Below are 26,604 nucleotides of genomic sequence, written 5' to 3' on the forward strand. Positions count from 1 at the left end.
TGAACAGTATTTAAACGACGAGATAAAAAACGGCATTGCTTTAATAACGCAATCATCGAAAGGACGTCGTATGGTGTAGGGAAGGGGCTGTCCGATCAGATTTTTCACAAATTAGTGCCTGTATCTGACTCAAATATTTACACTGATATTCATATATCACACAACACTTGCAAACCATTCATCTACATGGATTTTATTTTTACTGAATAAGCACTGACTTGGTGTGAAGACCAACTACTTAACGAATACATTGTATATATCTTAATAATAAATACAAATTATACACAAACCATTGTATTGCTCTCTCCATTGAACTGGACTGGATTGGATTGTGACCAAAATCAATGCCTTCCCGATTTCCATTTCAGACACACCCCCAAGGTTATGTTGAACAAGGCGTTAAAAAAACCAGCTACATGGATATACACAAACAGAAGCTACTAAGAAAAATAGTAGTTGTCAGCATATAGGCTGAAGGCTCAAATCCAGGCTGAGACTACAGGCAAACCAGCCTTCCACGAGCAAAACGAGCTCGCCTGGTGTTTCGACGAATACTTATCTCGAACAAAAATGCTAACGTGGCCTTTAATAAAAGCTAGCAGCCCGTCAGCACCGTGCAAATTAAATCATGGTCCAGAGCTGCGAAGGTAGAACGAGCGCTAGCACAGGAGCTCTCTGAGGAAAGTTTGTGCGCTCTTGCACTGATACGCGTTGGCACCTGGTCAGAAAGATGAGCAGAACGATGCAGGCGGGTGCGCGAGGTCGACTGGAAACGCTGGAGTTGAGAGCACGCTTGCATACGGTCACGGAGACCTGAACGCTTTACGATGGTGTATGATGGGTTAAAACAAACAAACAAACAAACAAACAATCAAACAAACAAACAACAGCGACCTGAATCCGTTCAGCAGTTCAGTAGTCAACGTAGGCCCGCTGTTATTAATGAATGACACCAGCATATTAAGATAATACTTGTGTTTCAAGTCTTAGATCTCTAAAAACCTATTCGTATGGCATCGTGTAGCTTGGTGCTGAAAAACGCATAATGGGGGGAAGGAAAAAAGTCCAGCTTGTGATATCCAGGGTGGAGCGGGTGAATAAAGGATGTTACGAAGGCCTCTTGCATACACAATACAACGTGGATCACCAGAATGGCACCAGAAGGAGAAACGCTCAAAAGATAAGGGCTTCCTGAGACATGAAGTATTCAAACGTTGTGACGTGTAGCCGCTAATCTGAGGCTAGTTTTCAACGGTATACGTATTTACACTGGGGTTGGGATCTAGGGTTAGCTTAGGACGCAGAGGAGGATTTCCCAGGAGGAAATGGGAAAGGGGGAGGGAAACCCCACCCTGATTGAAGATGGATTGCAACTAAAGCAAATGATGGATAAAAAAAAAATAAAAAAAAATTGACGACTGCTCAAGATTTCACGCACGAGAGAAAAAGAAATACAAGGCATGCACATATGTCAATTGCTGTGAGGACACTGCAAACCTATACCGGTAAGTGCTTTCATATTTTCACAGAATTCATATATTTCAGGGATTTTTCTTCTCAACAAGTTTCCGATAAAGTTCTAAAAACTGATTTTTTTTTTTCCTTTTTTTTTTTTTGTACAATCAATTTGTCACAATGTTCAGAAAACAGTCACATTTTTTTAAACAGCAGGGCAACACAGAAAGACATGAAGTAATAGAAAGAAAGGCAGAAAACACTGGTTTATGAATGGCCATATTTTCTTGGCATAATCTGTCGTTTTATAATATATATATATATATATATATATATATATATATATATATATAGATTAAAAAAAAAGAAGGTTTTTCCCCCGTATTAAAAAGCTTCTGTGCCCATTGCAGGACGACGGAAAGCTTAGTATTTTTTTTTTTCTCCTTTATATAGTGTTACAAAACAAACTTGTTATTAGGATGAGAAACTGAGGTATACCTTGTCGAGAGAGGTTCGTGGTTATTTGACAGAAACGCTGGGAGGGAAATCCAGAGATACAAAACAATCGATTTGTTTTTTTTTCCCCCACCCTCTTGGTTGAATATACAGCAGTGACACACTAGACATTCAGAAGCTGTTTCGTATTGGCATCGCAACAAGTCAAATGTGTTTCGAGAAAGTACTGTCGCCCTTTTTCTTTCTTTCACACTGAAATAAGGAAAGGAAAAGTCTCCTTTGCTCAGAGGGAAAATGCTCTCTCTCTCTCTCTCTCTCTCTCTCTGTTGCACAGATGACAAAAAAAAGAAATACCAGTCAATAGCTTCACGTGTGATGCTGTCCGGTTGCTAAATGTGAGAGAGTGTCGCCTGAGGTCCTCTTGTTGGATTGAAATCTGTTCAGCCTGTCCAGAAGGCCCCATGACATGAGTGTTCTCACACACACATACACACACACACACACACATGCGCGCAGACACACGCGCAGTGCTGCTGAAACGAGCACGTAAATGGTCAAATCCAGCATTGGTGACTGCAACCAACCCGGTGTACGGTACAATCACCAGGGATTTCGAGCTAGCAGCTCTGAGCTATGCGTTTAAAAAAAACAAAAACATTTTCTTCGCCCGCGTGACGTCACACGCTGTTCTCCTCTAGTCATAGGCTGGATTCTTTGGGTGGAAAGTCCACGTTTGTCACCATGGTGACGACGGTGACGATGTCATCGGGGGCGGAAATGCTGGCGAGGCGCTGCACCTGTAGCACGCGCTCCTCTACGCAGCCTGCTGAGAGACGAGCCTCGGCCTCATGGTCCCAGCACTCCTCTATGGTCTCGCACAGCATGCTCAGACCCTGAGTGAGAGTGAGAGAGAGAGAGAGAGAGATGGAAAGGAAAATAGGACAGGGTATAGAAGAAGGAAAGTGAGACAACATTAGAGTGGCATATGTAAAATATGGAAACGAAGAACAGTAAGCAACAAAAAGAGAAAGAAAAGATAAAGAGAAATTAGAGAGAGAGAGAGAGAGAGAGAGAGAGAAATGGGGAAAGAACACAACACAATGCTCACACAGCTTAATTACATCCAGAAAGTCCCAGGAAATCACCGTTATATAATCCCGAGTTACACACACTGATATGGTCACTCGCCTAGTTACAGCTGTGTGTTAGAGAACGTACCGGATGTTTATGCCAGCACTCGCGCAGCGTAGGCCTCAGCTTTTTATGCACCACCACCTCCTGCATGTCCTCCAGAGTGGGGTGCTGACCCACCTCCTCCTCAAAAGGCAGCATGTACTCATCCACTGGACCTAGGAAGGAAAAAGGCACAAGGTTAACGTACGCAACTAGGTCAAGATCACATCCACCTTCACTCACACCGTTTCATTCAGACACGTTGGCTTAGAGGTTCTTCATGACAGAGATGCTAAAAAAAACCCAATTTTTTTTTAACCAAAATGTCTTCCTATATATATATATATATATTGGGTGGAAATTTTTGGGTGTATAGCCTTTATATAAATGCCTCTGACAAAAGAAGAACGTATTGAAATCATTCTCATGGCTGGATCAAGAAGCTATCACAAGGTTGCGATGGACAGCAAACACGCTAAGCACACGACAGAGAGCCAAATTCGGGAGAGACGACTCTGTGTGTTTACAAATCATTTAGAGCAATGGTCACCAACCCTGTTCCTAGAGATCTAATTTCCTCACGATTTAGCTCCAACCATAATCGTGCCCACTTGACCATGTGATCATCGCCTTAAGAAGTTAGGTGTGTTAGATTTAGGTTGGAGATGAAACCTGCAGGAAGGTAGATCTCAAAGGAAGAGGATTGGTGACCGCTGATGTAGAGGATGTTTTGTAAATAAAGTTCCATTTTGCTCATTTCCAAGTGTTCATTTCCCCCTATGTATGAGGACTTTTGGGACACCCTTGGAAGCACACAATTGTATAGGATTGTGAGCTCCAGGAAGGCATGGTTTGTGAAGGTTGGAGTGGAAGAACTCGAGAGTCCTGCACGGAGCCCTGACCTCAACCCCACTGAACACCTTTGGGATGAACTGGAACGCCGAGTGCCTGACCTCACTAATGCTCTTGGAGCTGAATGAACACAAATCCCCACAGCCACGCTCCAAAATCTAGCGGAGGTTATTATAACAATCTAAATCTGGAATGGGATTTCCAACAAGGACACATGGGTGTGATGGTCAGGCGTGCACAAAGTTTTGGCCATATAGTGTATCATGGGCTGAAGTAGACTTGTAGCTTGGTTACTGGGTAAGAATTTCTCAGTGCAGTGAATACAGACATTTTCATTCTAGCCATGTAGAAAACAAAAAAGATAGCGGGCCACATTGTAAAACATCGGTACAGTGGAAATGTGCATCTGTAGAGAATGTGCACATTCACACTCATTTTTTTTTTTTTTTTACTGTGAGTGAGTAAGACAGAGCAGGAAATTGAGGACAATCCTGGCTTTCATATAGATTCTTGCTTGTACAGACACACTCCCTGCCTACTCACTGTTGTCCATCACTGTATGTCATTTTATTTTGACACCTTTGCTTATCGACTGTATAAAATATTCCGCATTGGAGTCGGCTAGGAAATGCCTCGTGCATGCTGGGTCATGTGGTGCGTGCCTTTGGCTCGTGATGTGAATGTCATTAGAGCGACGTTCCAAAAAAATACTGGTGCACAAAGAAAAGAAAAAAGAAGAAGAAGAAAAAAAGAAAAATCCATAGGCGGACTACATTAAAAGGCATAAGTAAGTTTTTAAGGTTGTTTATTAAGCATTTCTGCCCATTTGATCAAGCACGCCAGTAATGAATTTGTCTCTTCCCTTCGCAGAGGGCTCAGTATGGAACTCTATTCTTGCAATTGGACCTGTTCCCAGGGCTGTAAACTCATTTTGAGAAACGAAAGTCAATATGAAATTTCAACGGACTCTAGTAGGACTTTCTATCCATCAAGGGTTTAATGTGAACTTAATCTGTGCGTTGGAAAATATGAATAGAAGAGTAGGGGGAAAAAAACAAACAAATTATGAAATACCGCAAAGAAATGTAATTGTCATCGTTTGTGCCTATTTAAAATAAAAAATTAAACACAACGGCAGTTGATGGAAACACATGGTCTGTATTTAAGGACGCTGCAAAATACTGTAGTGGAAATACATCTAAAAACATAAATGCAGAATTGGCACAGTTTGGCTGAAGTGAATGAATGTCATGTTTATTCACATTTATCAGTCCAGATTCCTGACAAATTCACCAAAAAAAAAAAAAAAAAGTCTGTAATGCTGGTTTTCTTCATACTCACATCTTGTATATACTGATAAATACACCATATGGCCAAAAGTGTGTGGACACCTGACCAGTTGCTCGTTCAGCCACAAGAGCATTAGTGAGTTCAGGGACTTCGTGTTGGATTAGGCCTGGGGTGCAGTCGGTGTTCCAGTTCATCCCAAATGTGTTCCGTGGGGTTGACGTCAAGACTCTGTGCAGTACACTAGAGTTCTTCCACTCCGACTTTAGCAAACCATATCTTCATGGTGCTCGCTTTGTGCACAGGGGCATTGTCATGCTGGAACAGGTTTGGGTCTCTTAGATCCAGTGAGGGGAAATACAGCACACACAAGACGTTCTAGACAACAATGTCCTTACAACTTCGTGGCAGCAGTTTGAGAAAGGAACACATATGAGTGTGATGGGCAGGTGTCCACATACTTTTAGCCATATAGTGTACCAATAAGCTGTAAACCACCACATGAGGTCATGGCACAGCTGATTAACATTCAGTGACGCCAAAGACCTGTAAATAACGACTAAACAGTGAACGCGTGCCAAACCGTCCAGTAATGTAGCTCAGCCACCGCAACTCGTCGGCTACCACAGACACGCACTAACCGCTCTGCGACAGCGCGCCGTTACTTTTTTCCCCGACTGATTTAAACGAATAGCTTTGTTTGTCTTCATTTCTGGATTTGTTTTGGGTTGCCTTATTTCTAAGTTTGTGAGGACTTTCTACATTTCTGCACAAATATGACCTAAAACATTATCTGATTTCCACAAAAGTAGACAAAGAGAACACAATTAAGCAGACGAGACTAAAATATTATACCTGGTCCTTTATTTATTGAGGAAAATGATCCGATATTACATATGTGTGAGAGGCAAAAGTATCTGAACCTTTGCTTTCAGTACCTGGTTTGACCCCCTTGTTCAGCAATAACTGCAACTAAACGTTTCCGGTAACTGTCGATCGGTCCTGCACTTCGGCTTGGAGGAATTTTAGCCCGTTCCTCAGTACAGAACAGCTTCAACTCTGGGGTGTTGGTGGGTTTCCTCACATGAACTGCTTGCTTCAGGTCCTTCCACAACATTTCTACTGGATTAAAATCAGGACTTTGACTTGGCCGTTCCGTAACGTTAACTTTATTCTGCTTGAACTAAAAGGGTTCAGAAACTTTCAAGCACCAATGTATTTGTGTGTGCAACTAAAATAGAGAAGCGATTCCAAATTTGTGTGATCCGTGTATAATACCGCAATAACTGAATCGAGGTTCACATTCGTGAGCCAACTTAAATGTGAATTTACACCGACTCAGGAGCACTCTTAGGACAGGATCAAACGGAATACCGTTTCGTTCTTGTCTGACTGCACCTGAGAAGGGTTTATGTGTGAATAATGACATCTGTCACCCATAACGAAGCGGTCCGGCCTTGATTGTGTGCCTTTAGACGCGGGTACAATGGCTATGACTGACGGAAGCCCTTTTTACAATGATTACAACTGAATGCCATTAATGACAGAAAGCTAGCAGGTGCCAATTAACCTTACTCAAAGCAAAGTCTACTAACTGCTCTAAAGTTATTAGCGCTGTTTCGTTGTTTGGCGATACATGTTTCTGTTCTTACCGTCTGCGGCTGTGCAGCGGGACGCCAGTTCCCACAGCACCAGCCCCACGGCGTACATGTCTATCCTGAGAAAGGCGTCTCGCTGGAAATTGATGGCCCCCTCCAGCACCTCGGGAGCCATGTAGCGCCTCGTTCCCACCTACAACACATCACAAGGACATGCGGCTTGTACTGCTGTGCGTGCAGCTGCGGCTCCCTGCTTCAGCGCGCCTGATCCAACTTTTCAGGTGATTATCAAGTGCTCTGTGAGCTGACTCGGGTATTTCACAACAAAGAAAGCACAAACTGTAAACACTCTGTTGTCTTACCTTATTAGCCTTATAAACAATATTAATGAAAATATGTCACGATAAAAATAACCTTCGCACACTTGTAGGAGTGTGGAGGGATTGGAACAGTGATTATTAAGTCAGCTTTCTGTTTCAGCTTTACCAGTCATTTTCCTATCAGATCATTTAGACGCAAACAGAATACGAGTTAATCAGTATGGCTTAAATTGGAAAGGGTTTTTTTTTTTTTTTTTGGTCTGAGCAGAGCTTAAGAGCGAGTGCGAGCCAAACAGCTGCATCTCCCTCTGCTATCGGTACTCACTTGTCCGTGTGTGTCCCCGGCAGATTTGCCGGCCTCGAACCTCAAGGCCAGGCCAAAATCAGCGATGCAGGCTGTCAGATTAGCCTTCAACAGCACGTTTTTACTCTTGATATCCCTACACACACACACACACACACACACACACACACACTCAGTGAGTGCAACTCTAAACTAATTCCTCCTAAATCAATAAATGTACCAACCAGAAAGGCTAATAGCACTAAATCAAGGTCACGGGACTCTTGGTTGATCTTAATTTTATCTTTTAACATTTCAGTGAATATTAATAGACCAGTCCGAATGACCTGGATATATCGGAAAACCTTCATAAACCAACCTGAATGATAGACGAGCGTGAATAATGCAAAAAACATACAGGGTCAGGGAGGTGTCGGGAGGCGCTAACCTGTGAGCAACGGCTGGCTTGTGTCTGTCCCTGAGGCCAGGGACATCGGCATGGAGGTATGCTAGACCTCGCGCCATGGTCTGAGCGATGTGGCAAAGCTCGTTCCACGTCACCACGTTGGCCTTCAGATAGTCGGTCAGCGAACCCTGCAGAGACAAGAAGCTGTGAAGCTGCAAACGACTTCGTGTAGGATGCCTAGCCAGTTCCAAACGACTCGGAGGAAAGTTGTTGTTTTTTTTCTAACAGGGAAGCATCCATTACAAACGATGCAGGAGTAGGAGGTAGCAGTTGCTTTGTAATGACTCACGCTGTAATTTAAAAACAGTAGGACGATAGATACAGATCATTCAGATTAAACTGCAGTGTTAATGGTGATACTCTCAGAGCTCTGAGAGCAGACTCTTTCTGAATATGGGAAATCGAGCCTTGCATGTTTTGTGTCGCAGTCACAAAACGCACTTGTTGAAATCATAGCTTGTTTTTCTGTCCTGGACCCTTTTACGATGCCGCCATAATGGAAAAGGACTTTTAAATATCAAGCACTTAATGTTTAAGCAGGCACATGTGATGACTCTGCCTTGAGCCGGAGGTACAGATCGAGAAATGTTTTACATGCAATACTGATTCAGGATCACAGTTAAGACTTAAGTCTCTTGTTTTACCTCATTGCACTGACAATTTCAGAAACGACTCTCACGGCTAAGGGCTAAGAATATATAAGGACATAAATACATACATACACACGGTTGCAATCAAAATTTATTCAACCCCCATTGAAAAGCAGGTTTATTGTCTAAATGTACAGACTTTCAGCCATTTGCAATGAACAAATCAAACAAAAGCAATTGAAATAGTACAACACAAGGAATGCTTCAAGTGGTTTCCCCAAATTCAACTGAAAATGCAACTTATGACTTCTCCAGTTTCAAAATTATTCAACTCCTTCATGGCAAGAATATTTAGTACTTAGTAGAGCACACTTTTGCTGTTATGACCTGCTGCAAATGAGATGCATAGCTTCTGGCAGCGTTCCTGAGGAATCTTAGCCCTTTTCTCATGAGCGATGGCCTCCAGGTCAGTAATATTCGTGGGTTTGCATGCTGCAACCGCCTTCTTCAAATCCCACCAGAGATTTTCGATGGGGTCAGATTTTCGATGATCACAGTAGGTGACTGTGATGTCAATGTAGAATCTTCCAGGACTTCTTCTGAAAACAAGCCTTGGGATCATTGTCCTGTTGGAAGGTCCAATTACACCCAAGCTTCAGCTTCCTCACAGACGGCCTGAAGTTTTCTCCTAGGATTTCCTGCTACTTCAATGAATCCATCTTGCCTTCCACACGCTGCAGGTTTCCAGTGCCGGAGGATGCAAAGCAGCCCCAGAGCATCACCGAGCCACCACCATGATTGCCTGTGGACCGAGTGTTCTTTCTTCATTCTTCTCCCTCCAGACATACCGCTGATCCATCGTGCTGAAAAGTTCCAGTTTTGTTTCATCGATGCACAGAACAGAATCCCAAAACATCTGTGGCTTATTTATATGATTTTGAGACGACTTTTCTTGTGCTTTTGGGTCAGTAGTGGTGTATGTCTTGGGAGTTCTAACATGGAAACCTTCTGTGGTTAGTACGCGCCTTACTGTGCTCACTGAAACCTCAGTGCCTGTTGCCACCAAATCTTGCTGCAGGTCTTTTGCAGTCACTCGAGGGTTTTCCACAACCTGCCTTCTCAGAAATCTGGTTTCAGCCGTTGATAGATTATTTTCCTGCCCCGTCCAGGTATTTCATTCATTTTCTACCCCTAGCCAGTTCAGGAATTTCATGAGTTCCAGCTCAAGCACACCTGGTGCAACTAATGAAGCCCTTGATTAGTTTAGCATCAGGTGTGCTTGAGACAGCACCGGTTTTGTATATTTGTGCTGTTGTAAGGGATTCTATTCAGGGGTTGAATCATTTTGAAACTGGAGAAATCATTATAAGTTGCATTTTCAGTTGAATTTGGAGAAACCACTTGAAGCATTCGTTGTGTTGTACTATTTCCATTGCTTTTGTTTGATTTGATCATTGCAAACAGCTGAAAGTCTGTACATTTTGACAATAAACTTTATTATATATATATATATATATATATATATATATATATATATATACACACACACACACACACACTTTTTCAGTATATGTTGCTGAGATATTCTCACTACAACCCATTTGCCATTATGTCGACCATCACTACTATTTCAACTATATTTCTAAATAGGATTCCAAATATAACCAACATGCCACGATAACATGAGAGAGGAAGTGCTATTAACATCTTCATCACGGACTTCACAACGGACTTGTGTTCAACAGCAGAAGAGCACGTCGGGTACCACTCATGTCATTCAAGCACAACCATCTGAGGTTACAGTGAGCACTAGCTCGTTTAAACTGGACTGTATAATGGGAAAAAAAAGTATTTTTTGAAAAAGACCTGTCCAGTATCAGTGATCCTGTGCCCACTGTAGCCTCAGACTCCTGTTCTTGGCTGACACGAGTGGTCTTCTGCTGTTGTAGCCCAACCACCTGAGAGTTTGACGGGCTGTGCGATCTGAGATGCTTTTCTGCTCACCGCGGCTGTAAAAAATGGTTATTTGAGTTACTATAGACTTTGAACCAGTCTGACCATTCTACTCTGACCTTTCTCATCAACAAGGCGTTTCCGCCTACAGAACTGACCCTTACAGGATGTTTATTGGCTTTTTGTTGTGTAGAAACTTTTTGCTGGGTGTGAAAATCCCAGCAGTTCCTGAAATACTCACCAACAACCATGCCACGATCAGTCACTGAGATCACAATCACCCCCCGACCCCCGTTCCCATTCTGATGTTCGATGTGAACATTATCTGTATTGTGCATAAATGGCTGATTTGATCATTGATAAATGAGCAGGGGTTCCTATTAAAGTGGCTTGTGAGTGTATATTTAATACAAATGTATACAACAACTAAATGGACAATAGAAATCTTGCTACAAGGTTGAACATTCCACAAAATCTACCTCTTCGCCAAGTTATTATATTACCTTTTCGTGGTAAGCAGTAATGAGCCACAGCTCAGAGTCCAGATTGGCTCCTCTTTTCTCTGCGCCGATGAACTGCAGGATGTTCTCGTGCCTCATGCCAGGAAGGTTGTAGATCTCATACTCATTTTGCCAAGACTGCTTATCCTGAGAAGAAAAATATAAGTGTACTATGAAGTTAAGAAACTAGATAAGACGTTTTGGTTGTAACGTGTAATTAGGTCCGGCGATTATGTTAAAGTAAGGACACGGAAATTATCCTATATGTAATTTTAAGTGAAGTCGGAAATGGCAAGTGATGTCTATTAAAAATGAATGAGTAATATAACCACCTATGCATTCAGTTCAGAGCTGGTTTTACAGTTGATGGCATGCAAAAGTGCTGATACTCCCTTGGTCAGCTAACTGCCTCTTGTGTAAGGAATAAGCTCGGTAGATTAGCTCAGCAGCTTTGAAAGCTTTTTCACATACCTGAATAGGGAAGATCTTGACAGCCACATAGTCGTTGAGCAGCTGAGCTTTCCACACACAGCCGAACCGACCGCGGGCTTTAATCTCCAGCAACTGCAGTGGCTTCTGGCCAAGGATGGGTGAAGGGGGCATGGGGCCAGGGTCCTGAAACACATGGACAAAATGGAAAGAAAAGGAATGAGGGTGCTCTTACAGACGCGATGGTACTGGCTGAATGATGGAGAGGCAGTTCGGTGAAGGACGGCACTGTGCTCGTCATCAGCAACAAACTTCTTTCCCTTATTTTATACATTCCCAATCAAAACTCCTGGAACGGCAAGTCTTCTCGAATGGTAGATTGTGATACATTCACTCCTATCCTGTGGAAGTTGTTGGCAATGTTGTTTTGGAGTTTTTCTTCACAGCTCTCACAATGTTTCTGTCATCAGCTATTGTTGTTTTCGTTGGCTGACCCATTCGGTGTCTCTTGCTCAGTACACCGGCGGTGTCAGTCTTGTATTGGCTATGCCCAATGTCTGTGCAATGCCTCTGATTGATTTTCCCTTTTTTCTCAGCTTCAAAATGGCTTGCTTTTCTTCCATAGACAGCTCTATGGTCTTCATGTTGGCTTATCCATTTTAACAACAGTTGCAGTCTTCACAGGTGAAACTGAAGCCTCAAACCGAGAGTAAATGTTCAGAGCTATTTATTGTTTAAACAATTACTCTAACAGGACACACCTGGGTAACAAGTAACACCCGTCAGTCACGTTCCAATATTTTTGCTCGCCTACAAATTGGGTGGTCTAATACAAAATGATATGTGCTTGTTTAACACTACATATACATCTTGTTTAAATCTGCATACATGTACCAGAAAATAACAGCTGAAATATTCAACTTTTGATCTCAAACCCAAATGTCTTCAGTCTACGGCAAAAACAGATGCATTGGCCTTGCCGTTCCAATCGTTTCAGAGGGGACTGCACATGAATACGTAAGTTCTCAACCTTGGGGTCGACACGGCATGTTGGGTCGCCTGCGATGCGGATGGGGTTGCAGGAACAGCCGTGTCCAACATGTGCTCTTTTATTAAGTGGACTGTTTTATTCTTTTCTGTAAATACGCCTATAATCTTATAGTGATGAAAATTGGAGCATGTTCTGTCTCATGCCTTTCAAAAAAGCAAGCCATTGCTTGTACAGTCAATAATGGAGGTCTAAGCTGGTGAAGCATATACATACCAGCTGTAAATGGGATGACCGGGAGCTGACCCGGTTTGAAAAGTTGACTGGGAGTGGTGGAGAGACTCGGATAGCGGACAATGGCGTATGAATCTAACAATGGCGTCATCTTAGACAGATTGGTAGATGACTATACATGTTGCTTGTACTTTTTATGCACCGCTGACCCATGTGTATATAACCGTGTACGTACACACTGTGATCGGTTAACCTCTGTCATCTGACAAACAATCGACTCTGCAAGTGTTTATCAAATAACCTAATCCCCACTTTTAAACTGTAGTCAGTGAGTCTTGGCTGGCTCGCACCCAGCTCCCCTTGTTGCGGTTTCAATTGTTTTAATGTTGCACTGAGCACAACACTTCCAGGGTAAAGGCAAAATCAGTGGTATGATAAAAAAAAAAGGGTGGTTTTTTTTTTTTGCCAGGTTCCTGTGCTGATGCTGATACTTGACAAAAGTAGGGCAAATGTAGAGCAGCTAGGTAGGCGTACTTGGCCTAAATTTCATCCAAAAATTGGATGTGGCACCCCTGAGTTGAGACTGAGATCCAAAGTATATGGATCTGGGTTGTGTACCAAGTTCTATTTGGTCCTCCAGGAATTTTCCACCAGAGAAAAAGGAGATGAAGTGACTGCAAGAGGGAACGAGACGGGCTGAAAGGGCAGAACATCCATCATGCGAGGGAGGAGGGGAAGCAGAGGGGAAAAAAAATCAGTCAGGCCAGAAAGGGAGAAAGGGAATATGTCTGAGATTGAGTTGCTTTAGCTGTTACCCAAAACGAGCCCTGAATGAGCTGACACAGAAACTAGAGTGTCGACATGAAGGATCAAGCTATGGTGGGAGAAACACAAAGAAAAACACACGCCCTAAGCCTCCACTACTTCCTGTCACAGCAGACACAATAGCCTGGGTTATGTTGACTTTTTCCAAATGTCACTCACGTTAAAGGCACAGGTTGGGGGAAAAAAATGACAATGGCTCTTTATTGCACTGTTACAAAGTGTTGCTTTTACATGTGCTGCTCTTCTGTAATTTAAGAGACTGATCTTTCTCTTTGGACGCCTAAGGTGGATTTTGGATGTTCACTTACAGGTTACGAGGGTCAAATGAACCTAGACCCGGGTAGAAAATGGCCAGGAGGGACTGACCTGCCTGTACCTATGTCTTTATTGTTATTGTAACATTTGCTTACCACATCCAAATGCATAATGTAATGTCCATGTGAAACTTGGCCGGGCTCTTTCTCACGAGAGGTTGGGTCATGTTAGTCTAATATGAGGAGGACTCGTAGTCAAGACTAGCTTTCATTGGTTGATAGGTAATATTGGGGGGGAGGGATGGAGGGTGTTGTAAAACTGCTAGAAATCTGAGTAAAGTCTTCAAAACACATGTGGATCCTGTATAAATCAAGTGCCTTTTTTTTTTTTTTTACCCCATTAGACTTTCGGCATACAAAATTTCCACTGACTTGCATTCATACGAACATGAATGCTGGAGACTAGAAACACAAGCTTCACGTGAAGACGTTTTGTATTTCAAAGTTTGCCGGACTCTGACCTGCGGATTCGTATCACGTGAAGACGTGTGACCGATAGAAGGTCGACAAGTCACGGCGTGACCTCTTCAGAACGATTATAGCGATTATGCTGCTTTATACAGCACAGCTTTAAAAGCATGTCGAATCAACATTAAAAGAGAAGTGGCCTGGATTGGGGTGTCGCTGCATATCCGGTTGCCGCCCATATTCGCAACGGTCTCCAAAGAAATTAGCAATAATCGAATCTGTGAGACATTAAAAAAAAAAAAAAAAAAATCTGCTTACTATTAGACTATTTGGGCTGGATCAGTTTATCGGTTTGTAATACATTTTTTACTCAAAGATAAAACTCATCACATCCGTAAAGCAATAAAACTATCACGGGAGGCCCGAGTTTCTAGTGGGTTATGTTTGCGTCACATGGCCATACGATCGCTTTTCATTCATAACATGGCGTCCTTATCAATTTATCTTCTTTCTCCTCCTGAAAATGCTTTCCCAGGTAGCATGTGTAGTCGAGGTTTTACCTTCCAGACCAGGTATATGGTTGCGTGCCACTTCTAAAGCGTCCATTTTTCATGTCGCGATTCATGAAGTGTTTAATATCCGGGGAAGGGTCACCGATACGTGTGCTGCAAGACTAAATACGACGAGTAGCAGCAGACAAACATCTGCCTTGAAAATCCTGGACGTGTGTATCCTGATAGGACTAAAATGATCAGATGACCATTGAGGTGAAAGACAGTACGTAATTCGGCCTGTTATTTTCTCGAAACAGGACGGAGGAAAACGCAGACGTGTCCGATCTGGACGGAAATAAAATCATCTGTCAAACAGGAAATTACCCCAGGGCCGCATGTAAATTTAATCCTGTCCAAATAGGGCTATAGATTACATGAAGCATCTGATAGACAAGTCCCTGTGAATGAGCTGTTATTACAGAATCAACTACAGAACATGCTCATCAAAGCACACCTATTATGGTTTTGAATCATGCCTAATTTTGTTATATAATAGATTTACATGTATCCAAATAAAAAAACACTTTTTGTGCTCATCATTTAAATTACAGCATTAACTTTTTTCCCCTCAGTGTCAAACGACTCGTTCAATGATCCGTTCTAAAGGATTCATTCTGAACTCCTCCTTTCAGAGAGCATACTCTGCTCTGATTGGTCAGATGTCCCAGTCTGTTGTGATTGGTCTACCGCTGTCAGCGAGCAGTCGATGAAGACCAGAGGCGGGGCTTTTTGTTACAAACCTACGTAGGTTAGTACAGGAAGTAAAGTCTGGAATCACTAACGACTCGTTTCAGCTGTTCAGAATCGATTCCTTCTTTTGGGAGTCAATAACTCAGTTTGTCGTGCGCTTTTGATTTTTTTTAAACTTTGCAGACGTTTTTACATTCACAAACAGCTCTATAACACACTACATGAAAGGTAATGTCTGAAAAACCATAATAGGTGCACTTTAATATAAACCTGTGATTTGTCTTGCAGTCAGCACTACTCTCAGAGCTGTTCTAATAGAAAATTCATCAACACCTTCTGTCCAATCGGATTTGAGAATTCAAAAGCGCTGCCGTATCGTTACTCATAACAATATCGGTTTGGTTTGAAAGGCACTTTTCCACGGTTGTACGTGTTTCCTTAAAAAGTGTTCTCTTTAGCATAAATGTGGAAGTTTTTAACGAATGTCTTCCTGTACTACCAAGAACTGAAAGCATCTGTTAAAACTGTGAAGATGTTGGCACAATACACCAAAACACTGTTCGAATTAGGTCTGAATACTAAGCGCAGGTCAAATTGCCATATATTTCCAACTTTCATCCTTGTATGCTTGTTCTTTGCATGCTTGGAGGCGTGCATACAATAGCAAGGCATCGCTGGTTTACATGCACCTTAATTAATCTTCTGCTTGAATCCAACGAAATACAAGGGATTTTCTACTTATCCGTGCATTGGGTGAAAACAAACAAAAACCCAAAGGAATCTCAGTGCGCTAAAGCGTAACAGACTCTTAAGTGTGCAGGGATCAACTCAAAAACAAAATCAGGTTTTCCACCTTATTCTGGAATGTGACTCGAAAAAAAGAAAGAAAGAAAACAACAACCAAAAAAAAAAAAAAAAATTCACAAGTGGTGATGTTCAAAATAAAATGGTACGAAAATAAGCAGGAACCAAGACACTCTCTTCGGAAAGATGAGTAAATTAGACTTATCTTACCTCTATCATGATATGAAAGGCGTGCTAGTCGAGGGAGAGGAAGGAAGCAGAAAGGAAGGTGTTAGTTTGTGAGTGAGTGTGAGATGGAGACAGATGGGATGGAGAGAATCTGGGTCAAATGTAAATCCAACTTGGCCTGTTTAACTGTGCTGTCAGCTGGTCAGAGTTAAACACTGTTTCAGGTGAACGTGGGGGATACGATGAGTCTCCGACTCAGTCATACTACAGCAGAGGTCAGTACGAGGGCCTGTTTCGTTTCGTAATAAAGCAGCCTTTATTTTGTCACGGATACATTACAGCACAGTAAAATTCTTTTCTTCGCATATACCAGCTTGTTAGGAAGTTGGGGTCAGAGCACAGGGTCAGCCATGATACAACACGCATACACACACACACACACACACACACACACACATATATATATATATATATATATATATATATATATCTCACATGGAAAAAGTAAGTACACCCATAAATTTATCACACCTTCAAATCCCTAAAATTAGAAATCAGGTGTTCAAGATCGGGTGCCAGTGATTAGAAGCTGCTTAGGGAGTGCAGGTGGAGCTTGTCTTATTTATACCCCTCTCATATCTAGTGTCTGGTGTTTCCCTTTGTTATTAAGGGGTGTGGTGTCACCATGCCAAGATCTCACGGGTTTATTAAAGTCTTCAGAAATTTTTTTTTGGATGCCTATGAGTCTGGCAAGGGATTGAAAAAGATCTCCAAATTATTGAAATACATCATTCCACTGTAAGGAAAAAATAATCTCCAAATGGCACAGCTTTCAAACGACTGCCAATTCGTCCAGGACTGGCCGTCCCAGCAAATTCAGTCCAAGAGCAGAACGTCTGATGCAAAAAGAAGTCTCAAAGAACCCCAAAATTTCATCACAGGATCTGCTAGTAAGTCTTGCAGCTGTTGGTGTCAAGAGTGCATGCTTCTACAATCAGAAAGAGATTGTACAAATTTGACCTGCATGGGAGACGTGCCAGGAAAAAAGCCTTTGCAAGACAACAGTTTGCCAATGAGCATATAGGCAAAAACCAGGCCTTTTGGAATAATTTGCTCTGCACAGACGAATCAAAGATACAGTTGTTTGAATACAGTAACAGCAGACATGTTTGGTGCAGACCAAAGACGGCTTTTCAGAAGAAGCACCTCATACCAACTGTGAAGCACGGTGGTGGAAAAGTTATGGTTTGGGGTTGCTTCACTGCCTCAGGGACGGGACAGCGTGCATTCATTGATTCAACCATGAATTCTGCATCATATCAAAGAGTGCTTCAAGATAACGTGAAGCCACCAGTCTGAAAGTTGAACTGAAAGTGGACATTTCAACAGGATAATGATCCTAATCACACGAGCAAATCCACCAAGCAATGGCTTAAAAAGAAGACATTGAGGGTTATGGAATGGTCTAGTCAAAGCTCGGATCTGAATCCCATTGAAATGTTGTGGGGGGATTTGAAACGGGCAGTAGGTGCAAGAAAACCCTCAAACATCCTGCAACTGAAAAATATTGCATGGAAGAGTGGTCAAAATTATATATATATATATATATATATATATATATATATATATATATATATATATATATATATATATTTTTCCAAATAGTCTTTAAGAATGCCTTGACAAAAGAAGAATGTATTGAAATCATTCTCATGGCTGGATCGGGAAGCTGTCGTACGGTGTGATGGACTTTAACAGGAAACATGTCGAGCACATCGCACACACGACACTGTTACACTGTTGCCAAACTTATTAACAAATTCAAAAAGACCAGAAGTGCTGTGGACCGACCGAGAAGTGGACGTCCACGAACATCCACTGACGAAGGTACAACCGATGCGGTTGCTGCACAACCGGTGCTGGTGTACATAGTCCCCTACGTATGGAGACTTTTGGGGCACTCTGTATTTGAAATAACACCTACGTTCCCTGATTTTTCACACACACACACACAGACTTGTGTGAAAATATCACAATGATACTATCACACTGACTCGAGCCTGGCGGAGATATAACACTGTAAAAAGACGGAGTGGCAGAATATCAATGAACTCGAGTGGAATACATTATTTATATACGATATATCCTGAGTGTTATAGTATGTCCCTAAATCTTTCAGGAGTCCAAATGGCTTCAGACGTAATATCCGTCATATCTAGGTCATATCTATAAAATTCAATTTGTGATGAATGACTAAGGGGTGTTCTATTTTTTTTTTGTACTCCAGAGAAATAGAAACTGGACACAAAGCGGTTCTTAAGTAAGTAAAAAAGGACTAAAATAGACGTTGGTATTCTGAGTCTCCTCAATAAGAAGATATCGGTACCTCCAGGACATAAATAAACAAAGCACCAGTTTCACAAAGGGCAGGTAGATACTGGTTTGAACCTGTATTTTTTTTTCTTCTTTTCCATCAAACATGACAACAGCGGGTCGGCTTGAGCCTGGCAATACAGGATGACAGAAGTGAAAGGTTTCCTTGTTTGTAGGCGTGTAAAAATCGTAAGTTTTTGAATGACAAGAAAAGTGTGGTGAAGATGGTGAAAAAACTGTAGGAATGTGAGGAATTGTAGGGGGCATGTTGGATATATGTTAGGGCAGAGAAAAATTCTCATGACCTTATTGAAGAATTACAGAGGTAAAATCGTTAGACACCTAACTTTGTAGCCACAGATGTTAGCGCTACTCTCAGGTAATGACGCCCTTTAGGGTACAGGTTGCATTTAAAAAAAGACTAGTTCAGAGCGCGGAGGTGTCGAATAAGGAACTGCTGTCACTCTTAATTAAGAGCGAAGGAATGAGTGAGACAAAGAGTGTGAAAGGCTTAACGAGAGAGAAACTGAGAATATGAAATCTGGTAATTAATACAAAAAAAATGACGCACTTATTCTAATTGAGTCATACCGCAAATGTATTATCAATATCTTCCGTGTTTCATTGGAGAGTTGATAGAACTTCTTGATACATTATAGACTGTTTCTGAGCCCATGGAAAGCATGGTTTGGTTACAAACAGAAAATATATACATGGGTATATCGCTTCTTTGCTTGAAATGGAATGAACTAGGCAGAGGAGCATCATAGTAGGTATTTAAAGTAACTCGGTTTAATAAAATTGCTCCTCAAGAAAGACTGCGTAACAGCTCAAGGATCAATAAAAATGGCTGCTCTTGTTTGTCAGAAATTTTTAAAACAATTAGCTCCATTCTCTGATAAACCTGTAAACCAGTTAAATTATGAACCACACCCCCAACCTTCCCTCTATTTACATCCGTGTTCCTTTACAACCTTCCCTCTACTTACATCCATTTTCCTTTTGGTATGTGGAATGCTGGACATCTTGATAAACGACGAAATGCTTATCTTTGGCTACAACACACAGCAGATAATAAACCAGTGACTCGAGGTATGCTGATATAGTGTGCTTGGAGCTGATTAACACACTCTATGCACTATTTTAATGGTGAATTTTGACATATGAATTAATCTTGAGGCTAAATGAACGTTCACGCGAGGCTTGCTGCGATAGTCGCTGTTCCCCGGTGTTACACGGGCCGCACACCGATTACATCACTTCCCCACCGCGGCACTGCCCCCCCACTGTCGCTTTGCTCTTTTAGAGTAATAAAAATCCTTTACTTCGGTTACAGAACGGACGCTACAATTGAAAACCGAACACGTCTGCTCGATCCAGCATGAGTCGCAGCACGCATCAGCGGGAGTCAGATTTCATTTATGACTGGACGAGAGTGAGGCGAGCTGACTGACAAGACAACGGTGGAAGATTTGGTTTAATATAAGCGAGTTTGTCACTGTACTGCTTTTTTCTTTGTTGCTGCTTTGTCGTCCAAACCCTCCCCCCTAGCCCTACCGATTTTATCGCTGCAAGTCGCTGTACTGTGATGTCGCCAGTAGGTGTTTCTACTGCTGGTTGCCATAGTAACATTTATCAGCGGGTGGCGCAAATAGCATTCCACTTTTGACCACGAATCAAGTTTTCTTGCCGCTAAAATGAAACATTCTGGGAGGAGAGCATTTATATATAAAATTCACCCATGTACAGTATATATATATATATGTGTGTGTGTATATATATATATATATATATACATGCAGCGTGTGCTCTTTGCTGTTGCAGCTGTCTATCTGCGATGAAAACGCAGACCTAGCGCCGGACTGTATGGGTCCACGAAACAATTCACGTGCGCTCTACTGTCTTCACTCCCATCGGTAGTCGTTGCACCGAGTTGTTCCAAAATTTGCATAACGTTATACTTTTCTCAACTTTGTCGGATTGTTGGACACGCCCACATCTAGTCGCCGATGGTCGCCAGCTCTCGTTGAAAATGAACATTCTCCGGTCGCTTTGTTGCTGTATGTGTGAACATTCCTTAAATTGTGTCCCACAGGAAAGGATATTCTGTTTATATATATATATATATATATATATAGGCTCTGATCCATCCAGGTCTTATTTCTTGGAACTGATTGAGATTGATTAGTTTCGTACAGTACACGAATGCAGCCTGGTGAGAAACAGGCTGCATTTGTGTACTGTACGTGTTCAGATCCAAGGCGGGACAGGTTTACAAATGAAGGCGAAAGAGCCCTTTTGGGGATGCACCGCGAGGAAAGAAATCGAGACGGATCTTTTGAGACGCGGCCAGACGAGAAGAGAAGAAGCTTTGAAAACGCGAGCGAACGGAAGCTCTCGGGCCATCGATCAGACCAGCTCGCCGTTCGACGCCTTTTTAAAAACCTGACCTACTTATTGGACATCGAGTGTTTCTGTTCATAGATATCATAGATATCAGCAGAGCCAGAGAATGCTTCTGTCACAAGTCCTGTCAGTGCTCTGGAAAATGAGATCTGGCTCCTGTTTGCAAGTAATAACACAAAACCTCTCACACCTTCTGTGACTTGCTTGAAGCTATATTGAAATGTTTGAAGTGTTTCAGCTTTTTTAAAAAAAAAGAAGACGTTGCAATCGCAGCCCCTTCCAGCACTCAGAGAGCAAGTTCAGACTTATAACAACTGATCGCAAAGAAAAAACCTTTTTGAACTTTTTTTTGGAACCAAAAGATTTTTTTACAAAAATTATTATTATTATTATTATTATTATTATTATTATTATTCATACTGAAAGGGGAAATTCCACTGAAAAGCGATGGCTGGTTGCCAGGAGTTCTTCAAAGCATAGAAAGATTCTTATCAGCGTCTTCTTAGTACCACAACCGTTATTATATCAACAGACCCGTTAACTGAATGGAAAGGAAATGCGCTCAGCTCTGAGTAGCAAAAACAAAAAGGAGGAACTAGTATATCACTTAAACGGTTTTCAAGGTAAAAGATAATGTTCTTAGGAATCATTTCTTGTTCTTGCTGACCTAGGGGTTACAGACTTTTGTGTCCTTCCTTTCTCAGGCCTGCATGACGAGTCGTATTTTTTTTAATTGTTGTTTCTAGATGCTGAGATAACAAAATGGTGTCGGACCAATTCGCCGGAAATCGCTTCACCTCGGACGACAGCTCGGGGTGTTTAGGGCACACCGTTAGAGTAGGACCGCAGAGCAAAAACACACACAGAGTGTGAATGAAACAACGCTTTTGGTTTGTTTGTTGTGATGAACAAGATAAACAAACCAACAACACGGAGCCACAATATGCATGAGGAGGGATCTTTTAATAAATTGTACTTGTAAGAATAGTTTTGATTTTGTGGAGATTATTTTTAATGTTAAAAGTAAAGGGCATAAGCGAAGACAGAGGTGTACTTTTACTGCGTTACGTTTTTCTGAAACATTCTGTGTTTCCACATGGGGTTTACTATGTGTACTGTAGTATGTAGAGTGCATAAGGCAAATCACTTCTTATACCCTATCTAGAGTGCATAAGTAATAGGGATGGGTATCGTTAAGGTTTAAACGGTATTACTACAGTACTCTTACCGATACTGCTTATCGATCCGGTACTTTAACGGTATTCTCTAAAGAAACACACTGAGAACAGAATTAACATTGCTTAATTTTTTTTTTTGTTTGTTTTTAAATAAAATAAGTTTATTATTACACATCTATTTGTAAATGCACCAGTGTGAGGGCATTTTTTTAGCGTTTAAGATTTATATAGCCTACTGCAGAAAAAAAATACTGTATATGTAGGCCAATTTGTAAAGTGATGTGCATTTAAAAGCCTAAATGTTTACATACTGATTTATTTCTTTATTTGGGATTTTCAAAACAAGTAGAAAACAAGTTGAACGTGTACTGTCCTTTCACCCGAATGAAATCAACATCGTTTCAACGTAAAGTATAAGCAAACCGATTAGTGCGATTTTACATTTATTGTAAAGTCAACATGACTTTAATGAGCGAGAAGAAGTTGGATGGATGTCGGAGATGAACGTTGTTTCGATGCGATTATGCGGCGATTATATATGTCATTGTTATTTGGGAAGGCTGCTAGTATACATACTGCTAGCTAGGCAGTGGAAAACGTTGCATTTCTCCGTCTGCACATGATAATGCACTTTGGAAAGATGCTTCGACAGACTGCTTGTGTTTCCGCCCTTACAAGCAAAAATCTTGTTGCACTTGTGGTAGCGAGCGTTGTCTCCGTCAGCTCTAATGAAGTGTAAGCACACTTCTGAACGTTTGGTTCTCTCCACCATCGTCACTCTGTGTGTTAAGTGGTTGTGTGTGCGTGCTCGCTGTGCGTGTGATGGACAGCCTCTCACTTCTGGATTGCGAATAACGAAAATGCAGACGGATGTCTTAATATTCACGCAAATTATAAATAAGTCGCTGAGATAAAATGTGCAAGATAACGTTTATTTTGCGATAATAAATAGGAAATATATTTTCTTAATTTCTCAGGTAGCAAAAAGAAAGAATCGGTAGCGTCAGAGATTATCGATACTATGGTCTTTCATAATTTAGCACCGGGCCCAGTTTAATACTGGGGTTCGGTACCCATCCCTAATAGGTAGGGAACAGAAGGTCGTTTGAGACTCGATTGGGTAACATTAATAAATAAAATGAATACCTGTTTAGGTGTAATATTTATGGAACGTCCAGGTCCAGTCTGCTAATTTGATTGGACGAGCGGCGTCCCAGGTGCGCTGGTTATTTATCATAACCGTGCTGGGACGTCTGTGTTCCACGTCCTAGTTCGACACGGTTACTACAGTAGAGTCGGTGACATCATCAGCGGGCACGGCAAGCGATAAACTTCTGACGATGAAGGACTGAAGGTAAGAAGGGAAGCTGATTTCGGAGGAAACACCTTTAAAGGCGATGAACATATCGACGTGAGCGAGCTAGCTAGCCAGCCAGTCGACATGCTGTAAAGTTGAGTGTGGCTTCTTCGGGATCTGCTTCCATTAGTGGAGCAAAAAGAAACAAAACGTTTGGCCGTATTGTGTCTGAAATGTTGATCTACTGTATGTTCCTTTCTTGTTTATAGAAAGAACTGTTGTAGAAAAGCTACAATCACACTCGCAGTCCTGAAGACTGGTTGTACTGAACGTCAGCGCGGCCGTCCGTTACGAGAAAAACACCTTTTGTGTATTCAATAAACATCAAATCTTCCACATTTCTCTTGTGATCGATGAAATGATGTCAGTTGCTCCGTAAGGGGGAGGGGGTAATCCTCCCAAACGCACTCTCTCTTTGACACCAGGCGAGATTAGACGCGAGTTGAGACGTGCGTTTGTGCTTTTTGATCACGAACCTGCGAAATGTTCAGAAGAAACGTTCGGGCCTACCTGCGTGGGCACCAGGACGGGCGGATACGCCAGCTTGTGATGCCGATACATCCAAAAGCTGAGGAGGGCGATGGCAGCGATGCCCATGATCGGCACCAGCGAGTACAGGAGGGTGCTGAACAGCGGTGGCTTCTGGGTAAACGGGTTAGACGTAGCTGGAGAACAGAGAGAGAGGCAAATGAGAGAAAATGTCAAAGACCCATGTTCATAACTTTTAGGTACAAATGTACATGCCAGGGTACACAGTGGAGCTAATTCTCTGGAAGCATAAACAGACACTGCATAAATGTGGAATAATGAAGCAGACAGGAAGCACTGGTAGCTGAGCATCACACTGATTTCTCTCTCTCTCTCTCTATCTCTCTCTCTCACGCACACAGAGGGGAGCGGGAGCACGAGCTGCTAACTCGCTAATTAGTACAATAGCGAAAGCAGTTCTACCCCCACTGTGCTCAAGTGTTTGAAACAAAATCAAACGAAACTTGTTAAAGAGAAATATCTGCGCGTCTGGGCGTCTTCTTGTTCGTGGAGTTTGATTTCTGCAGGTTTGTCGCTGGCTCGAGCTGCCTCTGTGATTACAGAAACGCCGTCGAGATCTCGAGACGCCGCTCGTTTTGGTCTTTCAGGATCCGTGCCAATCACGTGCTTGTACACGCATTTCTATAGAAACTTTGTGTACATAAAAGTGCTTTTCATCTTAATTGGACAAACCATGAAAGCAGCTTCCTCTCTGTCTGTGTGTGCGTGTGTGTGTGAAACCAGGCAGTCTGTTTAGTAAAAGCAGGGTGCTTTTGCCACATGCTACACTTCAGCTTGCCATGTCGGACATGAGTTCGAGCCAGGGTAATCGCCATACAGTTTCCCTCCTGCTGCTTCTCTGCTACAGCTCACTGTAAAACACGTCTTATACAGGAGATTTAAGCACATCCTACTTAAATAAATAAATGCCCCTGCCTAAAATTTTTTTTTTAAATAACCCTGTTTCTCAATCTTGTCAGAGCACTGGGATTGCCTCGCTCTGACCGCAGGCACGCTAAACACGTTCCTCTTGTCCTAAAGGTGAAGTGTGCTTAATGGAATTCGCCGCATCCCAGCGAGCTGCTGCTTTTTAATATCTGGGGCATTCTGTATCGAGTGAGCTGATGCTGAAAATAGGCCTGTGGTTGCGTAAGCTAGCGCTGCTGTTGCTGCTGCTGCTGCTGCTGCTGCGAGAGGATACCAAAAGCCAGCCAACATCTGAATGTAAATAACCGCATGTCAAATAATACGTGAAATGTGTACTGTTTTGTAAGACGGAGAGGAGAAGAAAATGTTCCCATCGCCACCATGCTTGGACAGAGGAAACGTTTCTCAATCTCAATGCTCACCCATTTCCTGTACTTAAAAATGACAGATCATTTCCAGAAGGCCAGAAAATTCTCTCTCTCTCTCTCTCTTTTTTTAAATCATAAAGTGTTTAACCTCCACATTCTTCTACTTACAAAGGTAGACTGATTGAAATGTTGAATGTTAGGGACGACTAGCGAGTTGCTAAATGCCTGGAGATTTTTCACGTACTGTACACGGCGAAGGATTTTAATAAAGTTATTTATTTATTTATCCTGTGGTTACAAAAATTCATAGAAAATTGATGACTTATTTCGAATAACCGCTTTTCTCTTCATATACAGTACATGATGATGGTCAAGACTTGTTTTCATGTTTTCTAGCGCAGTGGTGCTCAACCTTTTGTGAGCTCGGGACCCCATAGCATATTTCGAACAATCCACCAGGAGCCCCCTCACGCCACAACAATTATAGGCTATATATTTAACAGTCGTTTCTATATATGCTACTTTAATATTTAACCTAAATAATTGGGGGGGGGTCTCCTCAACCATCACTAGTGTGTAGTATCCACGTGGATGATGTGAAGGCAGCCATATTGTGCCAGAACCTCCACCACATACCAGTTATTAGTGGAGAGGAGAGGGATGTAGCCAATTCAGGGATGGGAATTACTGGTGGGCCATGATAGATAAGGGCCAATGTGGGAATTTCGCCAGGACACCGGGGTTATACCCCTACTCTTTTACGATAAGTGTCCTGGGATTTTTAATGACCACGGACAGTCAGGACCTCGGTTTAACGTCTCACCCGAAACACTGATTTTTTTTTTTTACATTTTATTGTTGGTGTGACATTTAATTATCTTTTGTTTATTTTTTCCATCAATGCGACAGTTGAACTTGTCTACCACTCATAGGTTTTTTGTAAATTATCATTTCATTTGTAAATAAATTTTAAATAATCCATCGACGAACGATCGTCGATATTTGTGAATGCACGTGAATGACCAAATTGGTTAATTTTAAAACATATCATTTGAATACATTTTGATACATTTAACAAAAAAAATAAAAATAAAAAAAAATATATATATATATATATATA

The 26,604-nt window shown here is 41.9% G+C and overlaps 1 protein-coding gene and 1 long non-coding RNA gene across 4 annotated transcripts in view; one reads left to right on the forward strand and one right to left on the reverse strand.

The window, feature by feature from the left end:
- The first annotated feature begins 1,258 nt into the window (after positions 1-1,258).
- LOC128608618 (uncharacterized) overlaps positions 1,259-26,604 on the forward strand; it is a 101,198-nt gene continuing 75,852 nt past the window's right edge. Inside the window, exon 1 of the long non-coding RNA XR_008386097.1 lies at positions 1,259-1,505. This is a non-coding gene — a long non-coding RNA (uncharacterized LOC128608618). The remainder of the gene's footprint in view (positions 1,506-26,604) is intronic.
- acvr2aa (activin A receptor type 2Aa) overlaps positions 1,825-26,604 on the reverse strand; it is a 51,829-nt gene continuing 27,049 nt past the window's right edge. For 2 of the 3 annotated variants that reach the window (XM_053626490.1, XM_053626489.1), the window contains exons 4-11: positions 24,172-24,326; positions 11,405-11,548; positions 10,937-11,080; positions 7,873-8,018; positions 7,467-7,581; positions 6,876-7,014; positions 3,130-3,260; positions 1,825-2,804 (exon numbers count right to left, since the gene is read on the reverse strand). In XM_053626490.1, coding sequence (XP_053482465.1) covers positions 2,610-2,804; positions 3,130-3,260; positions 6,876-7,014; positions 7,467-7,581; positions 7,873-8,018; positions 10,937-11,080; positions 11,405-11,548; positions 24,172-24,326 — 1,169 coding nt within the window. In that variant the 3' untranslated portion in view covers positions 1,825-2,609. Of the gene's footprint in view, positions 2,805-3,129; positions 3,261-5,658; positions 6,343-6,875; positions 7,015-7,466; positions 7,582-7,872; positions 8,019-10,936; positions 11,081-11,404; positions 11,549-24,171; positions 24,327-26,604 lie in introns of those variants that run through there. The other variant, XM_053626491.1, reaches the window with a different exon arrangement.

The sequence above is a fragment of the Ictalurus furcatus genome, chromosome 6, assembly GCF_023375685.1.
Source record: "Ictalurus furcatus strain D&B chromosome 6, Billie_1.0, whole genome shotgun sequence".
Lineage (NCBI taxonomy): Eukaryota > Metazoa > Chordata > Actinopteri > Siluriformes > Ictaluridae > Ictalurus > Ictalurus furcatus.